The sequence below is a fragment of the Coregonus clupeaformis genome, chromosome 33 (assembly GCF_020615455.1).
Source record: "Coregonus clupeaformis isolate EN_2021a chromosome 33, ASM2061545v1, whole genome shotgun sequence".
Classification (NCBI taxonomy): Eukaryota; Metazoa; Chordata; class Actinopteri; order Salmoniformes; family Salmonidae; genus Coregonus; species Coregonus clupeaformis.
Window position 1 is genome coordinate 21567132 of NC_059224.1, and position 22590 is coordinate 21589721.

Here is a 22590-nt window from a genome sequence, read left to right on the forward strand (position 1 = left end):
TGGAGCGATGTGCTCTGCTTGGCAGAATTCCTGACATTCCCGACATGTACGGAGCATGTTCTCTGGGACGTGGGAGGGAGGCACCATCCCTGGGATAGAACTATCCATACTCTCCTCATGGAGAAGCTCACGCAGACACACTGCCTTATTAGAGTACTAATTTAACCTGTTGTCAGAATACATCTCAAAACATGAGATACCGTGAGATTTTACTTACTGAGTGACAACTGTTCTGAGAGAGTTGTACTGTATGTGAATATCTGTGTTAATGTCTGTGGACTGGCATTGCGTTCTTCATGCAAGATTGCATGTCCATATGTGTGTTTTGTGTGCGTCAGAGCATGACGACCTTACAAGTGTGTTTGCATGCATCTGTCTGTCCCAGCCTACCTTGTTCATGCATTTGTGCCTGTCTTGTCTGGACCTGCTTCATGTATCTATGTCTGCATGCACATATTTCTCCCGTCCTCACCTCGTGTGTGTGGAACTGCTCCTTGACCTCCTCCACGTCGTCCGACACCTCCTCCTGCATCTGCAGGGAGTCCTCAGCAGAGAGGAGCCAGGTGAGCACCTCCTCCAGGGTGGCCTGGTATGAGTCCAGATCCACCTCCACCTCCATGCCCACCTCCTCCTCCGTCTCCGTCAGCGTGCTGGGGGTCTCTGCCCGGGGGGAGCCGGCCTCCTCCATCTCAACCTGAGCCTAAAGATGGAGGGAGAGAGGGGAAGAGAGTGGGAGGGTGGGTTAAGGGCCAAACACTCATAGGTTATATAGTGGTTTAGTAGGTAAGAGCACGGTGCTTTCTCTTATAAACTGAATTGTGGGTTTGGTTAAAATACTCTACAGTACTGGCTGTTCACAATGGTAAAAACTCTAAATCAATCACAAGACCCATAAATGCTATGATCCCTTTCGGATGACATTTTCACAACATTATCATCAAAACCAATTAAAGTGAAAAACTCTTGATCAAAACACCTTCCGTGTGAATGTCATCTTCACCATCAGTGTTACTGTTGGTCTTAAAATAGGCCCAGACGACTGGGAGGAGCCTGGTTCTGCTTCATAAGAGGAAGGCAGATTAGACTGGGGATCAGTGATCTACCCAGGACCTGGAAGACAAACAGCAGGCAGCCTAGCTAAATAAAGGCCCCAGCCCAGAGCCAGACACTGGAAGGTGTGGTGCCACTGGCCTGGCCAGCCGGGCAGGTCAACCCTCATTCCAGGAATAATACTCTCTGACTGGGCTGAACACAAACACTGTACTGGAGCTGGCTGGGGTAGACATGGGCTGCGTCTGAAATGGCATCCTATTCCTATAGGGCTGTAGTCAAAAGTAGGATGCCATTTCAGACACAATAGAAGAAAAGGAAAAGCTGCACACTTAAAGTTAGAAAGAATGAGATTGAATATAAAGAAATGGTAAATGATCAATTAACTGCAAACAAGAAAGAGAGAGTGAGAAAGTAGGAGTGAGAGGTGAGAAGTGGTGGTCTGGTCCCTACCAATGTACTGTACTTTTCTGGTTCCTACCAATGTACTGTACTTTTCTGGTCCCTACCAATGTACTGTACTTTTCTAGTTCCTACCAATGTACTGTACTTTATGTCCCAAGTGGCACCTGTAGATTCTAACTAATATACTTTGGGGAGAAGAGCCATAACGGAACAACACTTTCATCTGTAACCAGAGATGAATGGAAGAGTAGATGGATAGAAATCAGTACAGCCGCCGGGCGTGCCAAGACAAAGATGAGAGAGATGTTAATAGATGCTAGGACTCGAATCGCCCTAACTCAAACAGACCTTTGTTTTATCCCCATGAAATTACCCAGAAATCTCTGCGGCAGAAAGGAAAAGGTCATTTGTTGAAAATATTCCATGGCATTTGGAGATTTGGAAGAGGCGCCCACATGTTTTAAATGTCTTTGTTAGTGCAGAGCCTGGGAGTACAGGAGTATAGGGAGGGAGGGCGAGAGAGAGAGAGAAATAGAGAGAAATAAATATAGAACTCATTGCCCTTTATGGTTGTGAGGTCTGGGGTCCACTCACCGACCAAGAATTCACAAAATGGGACAAACACCAAATTGAGACTCTGCATGCAGAATTCTGCAAAAATATCCTCTGTGTACAACGTAAAACACAAAATAATGCATGCAGAGCAGAATTAGGCCACTAATTATCAAAATCCAGAAAAGAGCCATTCAATTCTACAACCACCTAAAAGGAAGCGATTCCCAAACCTTCCATAACAAAGCCATCACCTACAGAGAGATTAACCTGGAGAAGAGTCCCCTAAGTAAGCTGGTCCTGGGGCTCTATTCACAAACACAAACAGATCCCACAGAGTCCCAGGACAGCAACACAATTAGACCCAACCAAATCATGAGAAAACAAAAAGATAATTACTTGACACATTGGAAAGAATTTACAAAACAACAGAGCAAACTAGAATGCTATTTGGCCCTAAACAGAGAGTACACAGTGGCAGAATACCTGACCACTGTGACTGACCCAAAATTAAGGAAATATTTGACTATGTACAGACTCAGTGAGCATAGCCTGGCTATTGAGAAAGGCCGCCGCAGGCAGACCTGGCTCTCAAGAGAAGACAGGCTATGTGCACACTGCCCACAAAATGAGGTGGAAACTGAGCTGCACTTCCTAACTTCCTGCCAAATGTATGACCATTTTAGAGACACATACTTCCCTCAGATTACACAGACCCACAAAGAATTCGAAAACAAATCCAATTTGGATAAACTCCCATATCTATTGGGTGAAATACCACAGTGTGCCATCACAGCAGCAATATTTGTGACCTGTTGCCACAAGAAAAGGGCAACCAGTGAAGAACAAACACCATTGTAAATGCAACCTATATTTATGTTTATTTGTTTTCCTTTTTGTACTTTAACTATTTGCACATCATTATAACATCATTATGACATTTGAAATGTCTTTATTCTTTTGGAACTTTAGTGAGTGTAAAATGTACTGTTCATTTTTAATTGTTTATTTAACTTTTGTTTACTATCTATTTCACTTGCTTTGGCAATGTAAACATATGTTTCCCATGCCAATGAAGCCCTTAAATTGAAATGGAATTGAAATAGAAATAGAGCGAGAGAGAGCGAGAGCGAGAGTCTATGAAGCCTGGCTCTACTTATTCACTTTAATGGCTATAAAATATCTGTGGTTTGGCTGTGGAGGACACTTAGTTATCTCCATATGATATTCTTCAACTGTGTTGCTGCATTCATAGCTTAATGTAATATAGAAGTGTTAATATAGCTTGTAATGCATCACAATGCTCACTGTAAGAAATTCAGTCCAGGGTGCATAGATTGTTCAATGTTTTCAGCAAGCTAATAACCTCTGATGAGAAATAAACAATGTTATGGCAGTAAAAGTCTAAACTAATTTTTAAGCTCTGCATTGAAAGCATTAACTAGACTCTAAAACTACATAAAAAGTCACTATGATGTGGTAAAACATACACAGAAAAGCACAAAGGTTTTCCCTGTTCATCCTTCCTTCTGTATCCAACCAACAATATTACGCATCACTTCCTGTGGGGACAGCATGTGTGCCAGGAAAGTCAACCCTCACTGGACCACTCTAGCCCTATTAAAATATAATTTTCCAGCGCTCTCTCCAAGCGTGGGAAGTTTTCACCCGAGGGCAATAAAGACTGAGGTTTAGGGCCATTCGACGTCCACCTGGGAGAGATCTAGTCCACAAAACACTTAAATGGTGGAAGTTAAGAGCAGGAGGTTCCACAGAGGTAGTCTCCCCTCCATAACACGTGCATGCCAGGGGTACTTACCCAAAAAAATTCATTATTCCCCTGCTAAATTCAGTGATATGTCGGAGAAATGACTGATATGATAGAAGGATAAAATGGCGCCGGAGGGGATGGCTGCCGTTTTATGGACTCTTAACCAACCGTGCTATTTTGTGTGTTTTATCGCATTGTTTGTAACTTATTTTGTACATAATGTTGCTGCTACTGTCTCTTATGACCGAAAAGAGCTTCTGGACCTCAGAACAGCGATTACTCACCTTGAACTGGATGAATAATTGTTCTTTAATGAGTCGGACAAGAGGGATTTGCTCCAGACACCCGACAGGGCCCTCATCCCCATCATTCGCAGTAGAAAGAAAAGGAGATATCGCGGAAGGACATCGGGGTGCCTGGTAAAGAGCCGGCGACGAGTGGCTAACCTGCCTTTGCCATCGATACTATTGGCCAACTTACAATTGCTTGATAATAAAGTGGACGAACTACAAGCACGTATATCCTACCATTAAAAACTGTAATATCTTATGTTTCACCGAGTCGTGGCTGAACGAAGACATGAATAACATACAGCTGGCGGGTTATACACTGTATCGGCAGGATAGAACAGCAGCCTCTGGTAAGACAAGGTGTGGCGGTCTATGTATATTTGTAAACAACAGCTGGTGCACGATATCTAAGGAAGTCTCAAGGTTTTGCTCGCCTGAGGTAGAGTATCCCATGATAAGCTGTAGACCACACTATTTACCAAGAGGGTTTTCATCTATATTCTTCGTAGCTGTCTATTTACCACCACAAACCGATGCTGGCACTAAGACCGCACTCAATGAACTGTATACGGCCATAAGCAAACAGGAAAACGCTCATCCAGAGGCGGCGGTCCTAGTGGCCGGGGACTTTAATGCAGGGAAACTTAAATCCATTTTACCTAATTTCTACCAGCATGTTAAATGTGCAACCGGAGGGGGAAAAAAACTCTACACCACCTTTACTCCACAAACAGAGACGTGTCCAAAGCCCTCCCTCGCCCTCCATTTGGCAAATCTGACCATAATTATATCCTCCTGATTCCTGCTTACAAGCAAAAACTAAAGCAGGAAGCACCAGTGACTCGGTCAATAAAAAAGTGGTCAGATGAAGTAGATGCTAATCTACAGGACTGTTTTGCTAGCACAGACTGGAATATGTTCAGGGATTCTTCCGATGGCATTGAGGAGTACACCACATCAGTCACTGGCTTCATCAATAAGTGCATTGTTGAAGTCGTCCCCACAGTGACCGTACGTACATACCCCAACCAGAAGCCATGGATTACAGGCAACATCCGCACTGAGCTAAAGGGTAGAGCTGCCGCTTTCAAGGAGCGGGACTCTAACCCGGAAGCTTATAAGAAATCCCGCTATGCCCTTCGACGAACCTTCAAACAGGCAAAGCGTCAATACAGGACTAAGATCCAATCATACTACACCGGCTCCGACGCTCGTCGAATATGGCAGGGCTTGCAAACTATTACTTCCTGTTCACTCATGACTGCATGGCCAGGCACGACTCCAACACCATCATTAAGTTTGCCGATGACACAACAGTGGTAGGCCTGATCACCGAAAAAGACGAGACAGCCTATAGGGAGGAGATCAGAGACCTGGCCGTGTGGTGCCAGAACAACAACCTCTCCCTCAACGTGATCAAGACAAAGGAGATGATTGTGGACTACAGGAAAAAGAAGAGGACCGAGCACGCCCCCCCATTCTCATCGACGGGGCTGTAGTGGAGCTGGTTGAGAGCTTCAAGTTCCTTGGTGTCCACATCACCAACAACCTAACATGGTCCAAGTACACCAAGACAGTCGTGAAGAGGGCACAACAAAACCTATTCCCCCTAAGGAGACTGAAAAGATTTGGCATGGGTCCTCAGATCCTCAAAAGGTTCTACAGCTGCACCATCAAGAGCATCCTGACTGGTTGCATCACTGCCTGGTATGGCAACTGCTCGACCTCCGACCGCAAGGCACTAGAGGGTAGTGTGTACGGCCCAGTACATCACTGGGGCCAAGCTTCCTGCCAGCCAGGACCTCTATACCAGGCGGTGTCAGAGGAAGGCCCTAAAAATGGTCAAAGACTCCAGCCACCCTAGTGATAGACTGTTCTCTCTGCTACCGCACGGCAAACGGTACCAGAGCGCCAAGTCTAGGTCCAAGAGGCTTCTAAAGAGCTTCTACCCCCCAAGCCATAAGACTCCTAAACATCTAATCAAATGGCTACCCAGACTATTTGCATTGGTGGTTAAGGGCTTGTAAGAAAGCATTTCACTGTAAGGTCTACACATGTACCTCACTGTATGTTACATATGGCACTAGAAATGCATGTCAATCGAATTTTGAGAAATTATATATTATTCCCTACTCCTTTTGAGACATTCCCACAATGCAGGTGTTTTCTCTCTCTCTCTCTCTCTCTCTCTCTCTCTCTCTCTCTCTCTCTCTCTCTCTCTCTCTCTCTCTCTCTCTCTCTCTCTCTCTCTCTCTCTCTCTCTCTCTCTCTCTCTCTCTCTCTCTCTCTCTCTCTCTCTCTCTCTCTCTCTCTCTCTCTCTCTCTCTCTCTCTCTCTCTCTCTCTCTCTCTCTCCCTCTCTCTCTCTCTCTCTCTCTCTCTCTCTCTCTCTCTCTCTCTCTCTCTCTCTCTCTCTCTCTCTCTCTCTCTCTCTCTCTCTCTCTCTCTCTCTCTCAACATTGAAGGCCATTTTTAGAATGAGGAGGGGAGAGGGGTGAGTCACTTCCCCGTTCCTACTCTAGCCAGGGAGCTCCAGCAGAGCTTTTCATTAGCAGAGTAACTGGGAGTGGACTGGACTGGAGGACTGGCGGAGTGGGTCTTTGAAGCAGAAGGGTGACTCATTCTAGCCAGTTACAGTACACAGAGAGAGAGGCGGGGTCTGTCAGCTGAACTCACTCATTCTGATACAGCCAGAGACACAGAGAAGCTGGGACTGATAGTGGTGGATTCACACCATGTTCTTTGTAATACAACTCTAGTTTATGAAGCGCATGTTATACGATGTATGAAGGTAGGTTTTAGCATTAGCCTTACCTCTACTCACGTTGACCCTTTAAGTAGTGTATTGCCATGTTATAAAACTGAGGTCATGGCTCGTGTCAGTTTATTATCATGTTATATTACCATGTAATACCATCTGCGGTAAACAGCTAATGTAAGCTCTAGCCTGTTGAACTGATTGTACCTGTGCTCTGCTGAGGGCCTGGCTCTCGTCAGGCTCCACCTTGTATCTGCGGGGCAGGGTCTCCACCTCTCTGATGGCTTCCATAGTCACGTCTTTAGGCAGGACAGCAAACAGGGACGTCACATACATGATGATAGACTTCTTATCTGGCAACTGCACTGCCACGTCTGAGAGAGAGAGGAAGAGGAGAGGAGGAGATGGGGTAGAGGGGGAGGGGGAGGGAGGAGAGAGGAGAGGAGCGAGACAGATATAAGAGGATCAGACAAGGTGAACAGGTAAATTAAAGAGGGAAAGGGAGGTGAAGGAGAAAAAGAACAGTAGGAGAAGAAGAATGTCAGGGGAAAGAGAGATGGAGTGTGATAGAGGGAGAGAGAGAGAGAGAGAGTCAGGCAGGTCGAGGCATGCTGTGTAGTTCCACGCTAGCTTTGACATGGTTCAGGTCAGCTTGCTCTTCTGGAATGACATAACAGTGTGTGTGTTTGTGTGTGTATACCCAGAACTACACACTAAACCGTGTGTATCCACACATGTAGAGAATAGGAGGCTAATTTAAGAACAGGTAAAGAGACAAAACCCATCACTTGCCGGTAAAAACATAGGACTGTGATACAGTGCATTCGGAAAGTATTCAGACCCCTTGACTTTTTCCACATTTTGTTACGTTATTTTGCCCATCGGGTTCTTGGTCACCTTCCTGACCAAGGCCCTTCTCCCCCGATTGCTCAGTTTGGCCGGGCGGCCAGCTCTAGGAAGAGTCTTGGTGGTTCCAAACGTCTTCCATTTAAAAATGATGGAGGCCACTGTGTTCTTGGGGACCTTCAATGTTGCAGACATTTTTTGGTACCCTTCCCCAGATCTGTACCTCGACACAATCCTATCTCGGAGCTCAACGGACAATTCCTTCGACCTCATGGCTTGGTTTTTGCTCTAACTTGCACTGTCAACTGTGGGTCCTTATATAGACAGGTGTGTGCCTTTCCAAATCATGCCCAATCAATTGAATTTACCACAGGTGGCCTCCAATCAAGTTCTAGAAACATCTCAAGGACTGGAAACAGGATGCACCTGAGCTCAATTTCGAGTCTCATTGCGAAGGGTCTGAATATTTTTTATAAATTTGCAAAAATGTCAAAAACCAGTTTTCACTATGGGGTATTGTGTGTAGATGAGGCTGTAACGTAACAAAATGTGTAAAAACTCAAGGGGTCTAAATACTTTCTGAATGCACTGTATACGTATGTCTGTGAAATGTCTAAATATATACACTACATGACCAAAGGTGTGTGGACACCTAGTCGTCCAACATCTCATTCCAAAATCATGGGCATTAATATGGAGTTGGTCCCCCCTTTGCTGCTATAACAGCCTCCACTCTTCTGGGAAGGCTTTCCACTAGATTTTGGAACATTGCTGCGGGGACTTGCTTCCATTCAGCCACAAAAGCATTAGTGAGGTCGGACATTCATTTTGGCCGATTAGCCCTGGCTCGCAGTCAGCGTTCCAATTCATGCCAAAGGTGTTCGATGGGGTTGAGGTCAGGGCTCTATGAAGGCCAGTCAAGTTCTTCCACACAGACCTCGACAAACCATTTTTGTATGGACCTCGCTTTGTGCACGGGGGCATTGTCATGCTGAAACAGGAAAAGGCCTTCCCCAAACTGTTGCCACAAAGTGTGAAGCACAGAATCGTCTAGAATGTAATTGTATGCTGTAGCATTAAGATTTCCCTTCACTGGAACTAAGGGGCCTAGCCCGAAACCATAAAAACAGCCCCAGACCATTATTCCTCCTACACCAAACTTTACAGTTGGCACTATGCATTGGGGCAGGTAGCGTTCTCTTGGCATCCACCAGACCTAGATTTGTCAGTCGGACTGCCAGATGGTGAAGAGTGATTCATCACTCCAGAGAACGCGTTTCCACTGCTCCAGAGTCCAATGGCGGCGAGCTTTACGCCACTTCAGCCAACGCTTGGCATTGCGCATGGTGATCTTAGTCTTGTGTGTGGCTACTCGGCCATGGAAACCCATTTCATGAAGCTCTCGACAAACAGTTCTTGTGCTGACGTTGCTTCCAGAGGCAGTTTGGAACTTGGTAGTGAGTGTTGCAACCGAGGACAGACGATTTTTACACGCTACGCGCTTCAGCACTCGGCGGTCCCGTTCTGTGAGCTTGTGTGGCCTATCACTGAGGCTGGTAACTCTAATGAACTTATCCTCTGCAGCAGAGGTAACTCTCGGTCTTCCATTCCTGTGGCGGTCCTCATGAGAGCCAGTTTCATCATAGCTCTTGATGGTTTCTGCGACTGCACTTGAAGAAACTTTCAAAGTTCTTGAAATTGTCACTTTTTTGGTTACTACATGATTCCATATGTGTTATTTCATAGTTTTGATGTCTTCACTATTATTCTACAATGTTGAAAATTGTAAAAATAAAGAAAACCCCTTGAATGAGTAGGTGTGTCCAAACTTTTGACTGGTACTGTATACACTCTCCTCTGTTTTTATTAGTACCTTCAGGGTCCAGTAGTCTCTCTATGGCCAGCTGGTCTTTGGCTACAGTAAAGGCATGGTCCAGTCTCTCCACTGGACTGAGGCTCAGCACCCTGTCCCAGCTCAACACATTGGGCCTGGAGAAACAACACACCAGCAGCATCAAGTCAACATCAAATCAGCATTAAATCAACATGAAATCAACATTAAATCAAGGCGTCCGAGCTCCAAAGGATCCATAGGGTAGAGAGGTATCTAGAAAGTGTGAACAACATTCCCCATGTAGTTTCCTTGTAAAGAACAGTTATTTTCATAGAATACTCTGTGTGATAGATACAGTGTTTTGTACATAAGAGTACTTATTGTCTATATACTATTCAACTATTGCTGTACATATACTTTTCTATCAACGTATTCTTCAGATATACTATATATTCTATCCACAATGTCTATACATCCCATCACATATATATACACTGTATTTATACAGTGGGGGAAAAAAGTATTTAGTCAGCCACCAATTGTGCAAGTTCTCCCACTTAAAAAGATGAGAGAGGCCTTTAATTTTCATCATAGGTACACGTCAACTATGACAGACAAAATGAGGAAAAAAATCCAGAAAATCACGTTGTAGGATTTTTTATGAATTTATTTGCAAATTATGGTGGAAAATAAGTATTTGGTCACCTACAAACAAGCAAGATTTCTGGCTCTCACAGACCTGTAACTTCTTCTTTAAGAGGCTCCTCTGTCCTCCACTCGTTACCTGCATTAATGGCACCTGTTTGAACTTGTTTTCAGTATAAAAGACACCTGTCCACAACCTCAAACAGTCACACTCCAAACTCCACTATGGCCAAGACCAAAGAGCTGTCAAAGGACACCAGAAATAAAATTGTAGACCTGCACCAGGCTGGGAAGACTGAATCTGCAATAGGTAAGCAGCTTGGTTTGAAGAAATCAACTGTGGGAGCAATTATTAGGAAATGGAAGACATACAAGACCACTGATAATCTCCCTCGATCTGGGGCTCCACGCAAGATCTCACCCCGTGGGGTCAAAATGATCACAAGAACGGTGAGCAAAAATCCCAGAACCACACGGGGGACCTAGTGAATGACCTGCAGAGAGCTGGGACCAAAGTAACAAAGCCTACCATCAGTAACACACTACGCCGCCAGGGACTCAAATCCTGCAGTGCCAGACGTGTCCCCCTGCTTAAGCCAGTACATGTCCAGGCCCGTCTGAAGTTTGCTAGAGTGCATTTGGATGATCCAGAAGAGGATTGGGAGAATGTCATGTGGTCAGATGAAACCAAAATAGAACTTTTTGGTAAAAACTCAACTCGTCGTGTTTGGAGGACAAAGAATGCTGAGTTGCATCCAAAGAACACCATACCTACTGTGAAGCATGGGGGTGGAAACATCATGCTTTGGGGCTGTTTTTCTCGTGAGATTTTGAGTGAAAACCTCCTTCCATCAGCAAGGGCATTGAAGATGAAATGTGGCTGGGTCTTTCAGCATGACAATGATCCCAAACACACCGCCCGGGCAACGAAGGAGTGGCTTCGTAAGAAGCATTTCAAGGTCCTGGAGTGGCCTAGCCAGTCTCCAGATCTCAACCCCATAGAAAATCTTTGGAGGGAGTTGAAAGTCCGTGTTGCCCAGCGACAGCCCCAAAACAGCACTGCTCTAGAGGAGATCTGCATGGAGGAATGGACCAGAATACCAGCAACAGTGTGTGAAGACTTACAGAAAACGTTTGACCTGTGTCGTTGCCAACAAAGGGTATATAACAAAGTATTGAGAAACTTTTGTTATTGACCAAATACTTATTTTCCACCATAATTTGCAAATAAATTCATTAAAAATCCTACAATGTGATATTCTGGAGAAAAAAAATCTCATTTTGTCTGTCATAGTTGACGTGTACCTATGATGAAAATTACAGGCCTCTCTCATCTTTTTAAGTGGGAGAACTTGCACAATTGGTGGCTGACTAAATACTTTTTTTCCCCACTGTATATATATTTATACTCCGGACTCTGACATTGCTCACCCTAATATTTATATATTTATATATTTATATATTTATATATTTATATATTTATATATTCTTTTACTTTTAGATTTGTGTGTATTGTTGTGAATTGTTAGATATTACTGCACTGTTGGAGCTAGGAACACAAGCATTTCGCTATACCCGCAATAACATCTGCTAAACATGTGTATGTGACCAATACAATTTGATTTGATTTGTCATGGACTTTCAAGTCTGTTGTACAAAAGCCTCATTTAGGGTATGCATCATAATGCATCTATGGGCTATGTAATAGGTTTCATGTAGGCCTACATGGATCGGTCTTCCATTGGTTCAGGGGGCCTTGTTGAGTCAGATAGCATTGATGGGTGTGGAATGTGCAGGCTGATCACCAAAAATAGACTTTGATTTTGGACGTTTGAAAAGGTCCTGAGAATGCCTTTCTCGGTGCTCACCAAAAAAATGAAACCATTGTCCAGCACTGGCATGAACTCATGATGCTCGGGGGCGAAGCCTGCTGCTCTGATAACTGCACCACAGCAGTTCACAATGCTCTAGAAAGTCAGGAAAATACTTGATGATAGTTGATGGAAACAGCGCATTGTTTTTAATTATTTTGTTTTAAGCCTTCCCCAAACCATAGCCCTTACCTTAACCACTTGGAATTAATACCTAAACTTAACCCTTTGAGTTGTTTCTTTTTTAACCCTGTAACAACGCTGAATTAAACATGTAACCACACAAAAATAATGTGTCAAGAATAGACGTTCATCCATAATACATTGAATTTCTAATTGAAACTATGAGATCTTGTTGGGAATGTGTGTGTGTGTTCACTGATCCACTTAAACCCTGAGTCAAAACCAACACTGGCCCCCTTTCACAGCCCCTGGGCTGGCCGTGTGTGTGTGTGTGTGTGTGTGTGTGTGTGTGTGTGTGTGTGTGTCTAGGGGGTAAGGTGGAATAACCATGCTCCCTGCTCTTCCAGACACACACACACTCTGCATTGATGGAAAAGGACCCGTAAGTAAGCATTTTCACTGTTAGTCTACACGTGTTGTTTACGAAGCATGCAACAATTAAATTTGATTGATTGATACACACACACACACACAGGGTCAAAATCACACAATCTGTGACATGACAGGCGTAAACATGGCGAGGTGAGCAGTGTTCACACACGCCAGGCAAGCAGTTACCCCGCCAATGGCTGCTGTGACCTTTCCCCAGTGACACAGCCCCGGGCCAACACACACACACACACACACACACACACACACACACACACACACACACAGAGAGAGAGACCCTCAGAGAAAACACAGCCAAGGGGCCAGATAGGGCCTCATAGACTGCTATTTAGACCCTCTTTCTCAACTCCAGTGAGGTGGAATAGGCCTTATCTAAATGCTGAGGTAAGCATGGTCTGATCACTGTGTTGAATGAGCTGCTTGCTGCTGGAATGACGTGAAAGCAGTAGCTTTTAGGGGCAAGGTTTAGAATTTCACTTGTACAGATTTGACTCTAAATTGAAAATGTCCACAAAACAAAAAGGTCAACATGGCCACTGTTCCAGGTCTTGGCATACAGAACGAGACAACATCTAGACCAGGGCTCTCCAACCCTGTTCCTGTAGAGCTACCGTCCTGTAGGTTTTCACTCCAACCCTGTTCCTGGAGAGCTACCGTCCTGTAGGTTTTCACTCCAACCCTGTTCCTGGAGAGCTACCGTCCTGTAGGTTTTCACTCCAACCCTGTTCCTGGAGAGCTACGGTCCTGTAGGTTTTCACTCCAACCCTGTTCCTGGAGAGCTACCATCTTGAAGGTTTTCACTCCAACCCTGTTCCTGGAGAGCTACCGTCCTGTAGGTTTTTGTTCCAACCCTGTTCCTGGAGAGCTACCGACCTGTAGGTTTTTGTTCCAACCCTGTTCCTGGAGAGCTACCGTCCTGTAGGTTTTTGTTCCAACCCTGTTCCTGGAGAGCTACCGTCCTGTAGGTTTTCGCTCCAACCCTAATCTAGAGCACCTGATTCTATACTGAACAACAATATAAATGCAACATGCAACAATTTCTATGATTTTACTGAGTTACAGTTCATATAAAGGAAATCAGTCAATTGAAATGAATTCATTAGGCTCTAATCTATGGATTTCACATGACTGGGCAGGGGCACAGTCATGGGTGGGCCTGGGAGGGCATAGACCCACACACTTGGGAGCCTGGCCCACCCACTGAGGAGCAAGGCCCAGCCAATCAAAATGAGTTTTTCTGCAGAAAAGGGCTTTATTACAGACAGAAATACTCCTCAGTTTCATCAGCTGTCCAGGTGGCTGGTCTCAGACGATCCCGCAGGTGAAGAAGCCGGATGTGGAGGTCCTGGGCTGCCGTGGTTACACGTGGTCTGCGGTTGTGAGGCTGGTTGGGCGTACTGCCAAATTCTCTAAAACGATGTTGGAGGCGGCTTATGGTAGAGAAATTAACATGAAATTCTGGCAACAGCTCTGGTGGACATTCGTGCAGTCAGCATGCCAATTGCGCGCTCCCTCAAAATTTCAGACATCTGTGGCATTGTGTTGTGTGACAAAACTGCACATTTTAGAGTAGCATTTTATTGTCCCCAGCACAAGGTGCACCTGTGTAACGATCATGCTGTTTAATCAGCTTCTTGATATGCCACACCTATATTTTTGTTCAGTATAATAATTATCTGATTGATAAACTGAATCCGTTTAGTTACAACTGGGGTTGGAGTGAAAGCCTACAGAAATGTAGCTCTCCAGGAACAGAGTTGGAGAGCCCTGATCTAGACAGTATACTGTTGGATAGATATACAACAATTAGGGTGACACTGTTGCTACCGGAACTTCCCCTGGCCCCCCTGCCCCCTGATCCCTGACCTGAAGCGGTGCAGGATGGCGTTAAAGGCCAGTCCGTCGGCCCAGCTGGTGGTGAAGTTGAGCACGTTGACGTGGTCCTGGTAGGAGCGGGTACACTGCCTCACCCAGCTCAGCAGGATCTTCTCACTGTTGGTCTGCTGCAGGTTGGACATGATGTCCTTCATGATGTCCTTCACCTGAGACGGACCATACACAGAGACAGGGGAGAGAGACATAGACAGGGGAGAGACAGAGACAAATAGAGACACAGAGACAGGGGAGAGAGACAGAGACAGGGGAGAGACACAGAGACAGGGGAGAGACACAGACAGAGAGACACAGAGACAGGGGAGAGACACAGTGACAGGGGAGAGACAGAGACAGATAGAGACACAGAGTCAGGGGAGAGACACAGTGACAGGGGAGAGACAGAGACAGATAGAGACACAGAGACAGGGGAGAGAGACAGAGACAGGGGAGAGACAGAGACAGGGGAGAGACAGAGACAGATAGAGACACAGAGACAGGGGAGAGAGACAGAGACAGGGGAGAGACAGAGACAGATAGAGACACAGAGGAGAGACACAGTGACAGGGGAGAGAGAGACAGGGAGAGACACAAGGACAGGGGATAGAGAGAGACAGGGGGAGAGAGAGACAGGCAGAGACAGGAACAAGGGAGAGAGAGAGACAGGAAGAGACACAGAGATAGGCAAGAGAGACAGGCAAGAGAGACAGAGACAGGTGAGAGACACAGGGACATGGTAGAGACACAGGGACAGGCAAAATATGAGGGTTTGTAAGTAGAACACCAATTATAAGTCCTGTCACACGTCTGAAACCCTAACCAGGCCTACTATTTAAAAGACAGAGACACAGAAAAATCTACGCCTTTTCAACAGCTCTTTTGTTGATCGTTCATAGCTACGGCATCAGTACACTCAAAGCAAACTCATCTGTGTGTGTGTGGGTGGTTTGTGGTGTGTGTATGTGCTCACCTGCCAGTGGAGGATAATACTCCAGATGAGACCCAGAGTCAGCTTGTGGTTTCCATCAACAATGTCTGTTCCTCCTATGTTTACCAGATCCACCTGAGTTAGAGAGTTAGAGAGAGAGAGAGAGTAAAAATATTAAAGTAAAGACAGAATACTTTTTATTACCTTCCCTTATAGAAAGTTCAACATGCTGTACTACTGAAGATTAACAACTTGTACCCTTAAACAGCTTTAGGGGTTTTCCTATGATACAATAACTGATCTCAGTCTCCCACAGCTATCTGTCCTCACCTCTACTGCTGTAGGCTGCTGTGTGTGACCAAGTGAAACCCAGAAACCCCACATGTAAAAAGTGCTAAAGTGGATTAAAAGTGTCTAACGATATCCCCAACACCCCATGACACCAGCCTAATCATGTGAAAAGCTTCCATTCATGGAGTGAAGGAGTGATTACAAACACACAGGGGGTAGAATGGAACATTCTGGAACACTATTCCTGGGGTCAGGGGTGGCAACGAGTGACCTCTCAGCCAATAACATGACCCTTAAACTCTTAACCACACCCTCCATTAACCCAATCACGCCTGCCATTATCACACACACACACACACACACACACACACGCCACAGTACAGATAGAGATACACACGCACACACAAAAGTGAAGTACTGTAACTAAAATAAAGCAGCAGTAAACTATACCTTCTATCATTCTACTGTCTGGGTGGCTAGTTGTTTATGAGACGGTGTCGACCCCAGAGCTACTAATCCTGGCCATATAAACCTCTCTAAACAGTCACACCTTCTTTTAAGGATTCCTCCAAAGGGCCTTGGGAGCGTTGCGTGTTAGTGACACCCAACCATCAATCACACAGCATGTCATTACGCAAAGAGTGTGTGTGTGTGGGGGGCAGTGTTTTGAAGGGCTTGGGGGCTTCTGTAAAGGCGTCAGCATGCTTCAGTCAGCATGCTTCAGTTCGGCTGGTGGCTAGCCAAAGTCGGCTAGGTAAACCGAACGAGTCTGTTTGAAAAATTTGAAAAAAGCGGCTATAGTACTGTTTGTCCATTTTGAGACACCGTAGCCAGCTTCCTCAAAATAGTCAGAATTAATCCAAAATAACTCAAGAAATCTGTCATTAATTTTGACGTTTTTGCCGAGGAGATCTCAGTCGCGCAATTTTACATAGCTAAACTATTTGGTGCAGAATTCCTCAATGAAAACGTGCATGAAAACGAGTCATCTCTCGATGAATGACAACAAAGACTTTATTGAAGAATCCCTACTGTTGACCAATCAGCGACGAAGGGGCGTAGACTTCAGCTCCGAACTTCGGCTTGCCTCCAGTAAAAATGTTGTGTGCCCGAACAAAACAAACAAATAAAGTCACAAAATATCATCATAATATACATACAAACTCTTTCGGCTGGGAAGCATGCGGACGCCTTAAAGCCATGTACGCTCAGAGGGGGGAGAGGGGAGAGGCCACACAAGACCATAGGTTGAGGCAGAGATCTAAACTGAGTGTACAAAACATTAGGAACACCTGCTCTTTCCATGACATGACCAGGTGAAAGCTAAGATCCCTTATTGATGTCACCTGTTAAATCCACTTCAAATCAGTGTAGATGAAGGGGAGGAGACAGGTTAAAAATATATTTTTAAGCCTTGAGACAATTCAGACATGGATTGTGTATGTGTGCCATTCGGAGGGTGAATGGGCAAGACAAAATATTTAAGTGCCTTTGAACGGGGTATGGTAGTAGGTGCCAGGCACACCGGTTTGAGTGCGTCAAGAACTGCAACGCTGCTGGGTTTTTCACGCTCAACAGTTTCCTGTGTGTATCATGAATGGTCCACCACCCAAAGGACATCCAGCCAACTTGACACAACTGTGGATATGTCAGGCTGACAAAGAGAGACACACAATACAGAAGAGGTCACTAACAAACTCTCTCACACACACACACACACACACACATACGATGGCTTGCTGTTTTTCTGCCAGTGTGGAGGAGGATAGCAACTAGCATGCCACCCCTACCCCAGTGAGCTCCTCATGCAAAGACCCCGTCTTATCTCCCACAGCCAAGGTCACAACATGAACACTTGCCATTGTATGGAGACACAGGGGGAAAGAGAGAGAGAGAGAGAGAGAGAGAGAGAGAGAGAGAGAGAGAGAGAGAGAGAGAGAGAGAGAGAGAGAGAGAGAGAGAGAGAGAGAGAGAGAGAGAGGGGTAAAGAGATCAACATAATACAATTTAAGAGCATGCAAGAGGAACACAGAAGGAAAAGGGAAGAGATGAGAAAACCAGGGGATAAAGGAGATTAAAGTGAGGTACTGTGTAAAGCCCTAATGGTAGGCACTCACCTTGTTTTGATGCAGGACCTGAAGCACTTTGTTGACATTGTTGAGGGCGTGAACTCTGGTGGACCCTCGCTCTTTGGTCTGAGACCAACAACACAGAAAAACAGGGCATGTTAGGCAGAACATACACTACCAGTCAAAAGTTTGGATACCTCCTCATTCAAGGGTTTTACTTTATTTTCATATTTTTTTACATTGTAGAATAATAGTGAAGACATCAAAACTATGAAATAACACATATGGAATCATGTAGTAACCAAAAAAGTGTTAAACAAATCAAAATATATTTTATATTTGAGATTCTTCAAATAGCCACCCTTTGCCTTGATGACAGCTTTGCACATTCTTGGCATTCTCTCAACCAGCTTCATGAGGTAGTCACCTGGAATGCATTTCAATTAACAGGTGTGCCTTGTTAAAAGTTAATTTGTGGAATTTCTTTCCTTCTTCATGCGTTTATGCTAATCAGTTGTGTTGTGACAAGATAGGGGGGTATACAGAAGATAGCCCTATTTGGTAAAAGACCAAGTCCATATTATGGCAAGAACAGCTCAAATAAGCAAAGAGAAACGACACAGTCTCCTCTGAACAGTTGATGTTGAGATGTGTCTGTTCCTTTAACTCTGTGAAGCATTTACTTGGGCTGCAATTTCTGAGGCTGGTAACTCTAATGAACCTATCCTCTGCAGCAGAGGTAACTCTGGGTCTTCCATTCCTGTGGCGGTCCTCATGAGAGACAGTTTCATCATAGCGCTTGATGGTTTTTGCAACTGCACTTGAAGAAACGTTCAAAGTTCTATAAATGTTCCGTATTGACTGACATTCATGTCTTAAAGTAATGATGGACTGTCGTTTCTCTTTGCTTATTTGAGCTGTTCTTGCCATAATATGGACTTGGTCTTTTACCAAATAGGGCTATCTTCTGTATACCCCCCTACCTTGTCACAACAGAACTGATTGGCTCAAACGCATTAAGAAGGAAAGAAATTCCACAAATTAACTTTTAACAAGGCACACCTGTTCATTGAAATGCATTCCAGGTGACTACCTCATGAAGCTGGTTGAGAGAATGCCAAGAATGTGCAAAGCTGTCATCAAGGCAAAGGGTGGCTATTTTGATTTGTTTAACACTTTTTTGGTTACTACATGATTCCATATGTGTTATTTCATAGTTTTGATGTCTTCACTATTATTCTACAATGTAAAGAATAGTAAAAATAAAGAAAAACCCTTGAATGAGTAGGTGTGTCCAAACTGTACTGTACATTAATGCAAGGATCCTTCCTGACCTCAGCACACACAAAGACTATCATAGCAAAGACTATCATAGATTATCAAGAGTATCATAGTGTATATAGAGAGTATCTGGTTCAAGATAACATGTTGTTTTTCCACATGTAGCCTATCCTGCACACAACCCTCAAGAGGAGTTGAGACTCATACAGGGTCAGCAGTTCATGTAGTTGATATGACATTATTTCTGAGGTAGTGCTAGTTGTTCCTCTTGTCTAATGTGAAGGTTTGCTATGAGGGTAAAACTTCGCAACATTTCAGTTCCTTTTAACACCACACGTACGCAGACACGCACACACAGTTCTTCGCACAATACTGCACTAATGACGGGCAGTGGCCTGCAATTAAAGAGGCAGCTAAATCTATCCAGACAGAGAGACTTTCAGACTTGAACTGCTGTGCTTGCGGTTGCCAAGGGCCACAGTCTCTGTGCTTAATACATTTCCCACTTATCACTCAACATGGCATTCCACACTATAAATCAATCTAGCCACTATGCCTTCAGCACCCTCTATAAGGGACATATGGAAAGAATGGGGACTGGGTTGAACCGGTGCCAATTTAAAAACCCTTCCTAGCCTTACATACCACAACAGGGCATTAGCACCCAATTATGGCATTAGTATCATGGTATCAGATAGAGGGCTGGCGAGGTGTTGGGGACTGGGCTGGGCTGCAGGTGATTGAAAACAGATACACTGGTAGGGGGAATGAGGGGTGAATTGGGGGAGTGGGGTGAGATAATACATATGAATAAGCATGTATAGGACACACACATAACACAAACACACAAACTGTAAACACACGCAGGCACACATGGACGCACGCAGGCAGGCATGAGCGCACGCACGCACGCACACACACGCACACACACACACACACACGCACACACACACACACGCACGCACCAGGACATTTCCTGTGAGTCCCTCCAGTAGCTCCAACAGCTTCTTGCCGTCCTGCAGGTCACAGAACATGTCCTTGATGGGCATCTTTCCCGTCTGAAACACAGAAAATACACTCGTCATGTGTGTAAGGACACTACTCATGTGTGTGTAGTGTGTCGTTTTGTCTACATACAAACCTGTATTCAGAGTACATAATGCTGTGGAATGTTTTGCATGCAAAATGTTATGGAAAATCAACAGTACATTTTCAAGTTATTCAAAAATCCTGAACATCCTACAGTTTATGCACTGGGGATGGTAGACAAGGTTTGTGTTGACAATTGGGTAGAAGGGTACGTGCATCATGTACAGTATATAATTAAGCAGTAAGGCCCAAGGAGGTGTGGTATATGGCCAATATACCACAGCTAAGGGCTGTTCTTATGCACGACGCAACGCGGAATGCCTGGATACAGCCCTTAGTCGTGATATATTGGTAATATACCACAAACCCCCGAGGTGCCTTATTGCTATAATAAACTGGTTACCAACATAATTAGAGCAGTACAAATATTTTTGGGGTCATACCCGTGGTATACGGTCTGATATACCACAGCATTCAGGGATTGAACCACCCAGTTTATAATAGCATATGAAGTTGGGCAAACGGTTGGGAAATGGAAACCAGAGGATAGGATTAAACTTGAGAGATTTCTGGGTAATTTGTGACGTAACAGAGAACAGAGCCATGAGAAATCAAGAGAAAGGATTTGGCTCGTTCTAACAACCACTCTCCACCTACTATAAATACCTCAGATATGACCTGAAAACAGAACAACTCAACAAGAAACACACAGAGCAAACACAGAGGGGAGGGAAAGAGAAAGAGAATGAAAGACCTAGAGAGTTCATACATGTATTTATCGAAAAACCCATTTAGTGAAATTGTATAAGCATGTTTAGATTATTTATCAGGTCCATTATCAGACTAGCATTAGCGCGTTAGTGTAACCGGTGTGAAATGGCTAGCTAGTTAGCGGTGCGCGCTAGTAGTGTTTCAATCGGTGACGTCACTTGCTCTGAGACCTTGAAGTAGTTGTTTTCCTTGCTCTTCAAGGGCCGGGGCTTTTATGTAGTGATAGGTAACGATGCTTTGTGGGAGACAGTTGTTGATGTGTTCAGAGGGTCGAGGAGAGGGAGGGAAGCATTAATGTTACATTAGCATGTTTCTGATTAACACAGAGAAGATGAACCTGACTCAAGTGATGACCAATTAATTTATCAAGAAGACAATAGCTATATCGAGTTAGCGTTTAAGCATTTTCCCTGTATAAACTGTAATAGGAGAGTCAGCCATGCTAACAACCTCTTAGTGCTCTGCTAGGCTATCTATTCTTCCCTGCAGTGAGTCTGTTACTCTCCCGGGCCTGGGGAAGAGAAGGTCAAGGGTAGTGTTCAAGGTCTCCAGGGAAGTTATTAGTCTGAAACAGTCAAACAAAACAGTCTGTTTGGACAGAAATAAACTGCTCACACCACTTCACTTCAACCAGTCTTCAGCATCGAGTGTTTGACTTTTCCACAATTATATTTTCTTTACTGGTACTGGTGGATTTAACAAAAATTATTGGTGGGTTGAATTTAAATTATTGGTGGGTTTAATAAAATAAATTGGCAGGTTTAATTTAAATTATTGGTGGGTTCAACTTAAATTATTGCTTGCTTTAACTAAAGTTATTGGTGGGTTTAATTTAAATTATTGGTGGGTTTAACTAAAGTTATTGGTGGGTTTAACTAAGCAACCTTTATGTGAAGAGCCCGGATATAGCCTACTAAACTTTGGCATTACCTTAGAGAACTGTGCATTTATCCATTTGGTGAAGGTTTTCTTCTGTACTGCATCGTGCTCATCTGTGAAAGAGAGGAGAGAAAGAGAGACACGGTGAGCAACTAACCTTGTTTTTAGTTCCAAACAGAACAAAACATAATGGTGGACCGGTCACTATTTCAACATCAGAGGAGAACAGGACAGATAGGTCTGCAACATCACTCAGCAGAGAGCAGATGCAGATAAATTGTGCCTACATTTGAGGACCCCACCTCTGAGACTAGACTCACTGACATGTTATTAGGTGTACCTGCAAGTCTTTGAAACCAGACAAAAAGTCCTGTTCTGAGGTGATTGCTGCACTATTTGTACCTGAGATGAGACCACAGGAGCTGGAGAGAAGATTGATGTACAGAAAATGACCATGTAACCTACTAAAAGGTTGGGAACAAAACAACATGTCAGTCTGGAGAGAGAGATCCAGAAAGGTGAGACTGTAACGTCCGAACTCCAAAAACACTCACACAATCAGTCACGCAGACACACACACACACGGTCTGCATTCACCTCTGCAGAGGAAAAAGCTGAAGCTACATGCACTTACACACACACCAACTATGTGTCTCAGTCCATCAGAACAAATATTTCACATTCTCTTCCTTCTTTCCTCCCCTCCTCTCTTCTCTTCTGTTCTCTCCAGCAAGGTTTTCTACTAAGGCCTCATTGTGTAGAAGGCAGTAGGTCAGGTTTTCTAATAAGGCCTCATTGTGTAGAAGGCAGTAGGTC

At 44.4% G+C, this 22590-nt stretch overlaps 1 protein-coding gene across 3 annotated transcripts in view; it reads right to left on the reverse strand.

Annotated features, from left to right (window-relative positions):
- The window catches only part of utrn (utrophin), a 263392-nt gene that overhangs the window by 192681 nt on the left and 48121 nt on the right, over nt 1-22590 (reverse strand). For all 3 annotated transcript variants that reach the window (XM_045210194.1, XM_045210195.1, XM_045210196.1), the window contains 8 exons: nt 21826-21887; nt 20001-20093; nt 17803-17880; nt 15437-15529; nt 14461-14636; nt 9545-9660; nt 7033-7199; nt 473-700 (listed from right to left, as the gene is read on the reverse strand). In XM_045210194.1, the coding sequence (XP_045066129.1) occupies nt 473-700; nt 7033-7199; nt 9545-9660; nt 14461-14636; nt 15437-15529; nt 17803-17880; nt 20001-20093; nt 21826-21887 (1013 nt within the window). The remainder of the gene's footprint in view (nt 1-472; nt 701-7032; nt 7200-9544; nt 9661-14460; nt 14637-15436; nt 15530-17802; nt 17881-20000; nt 20094-21825; nt 21888-22590) is intronic.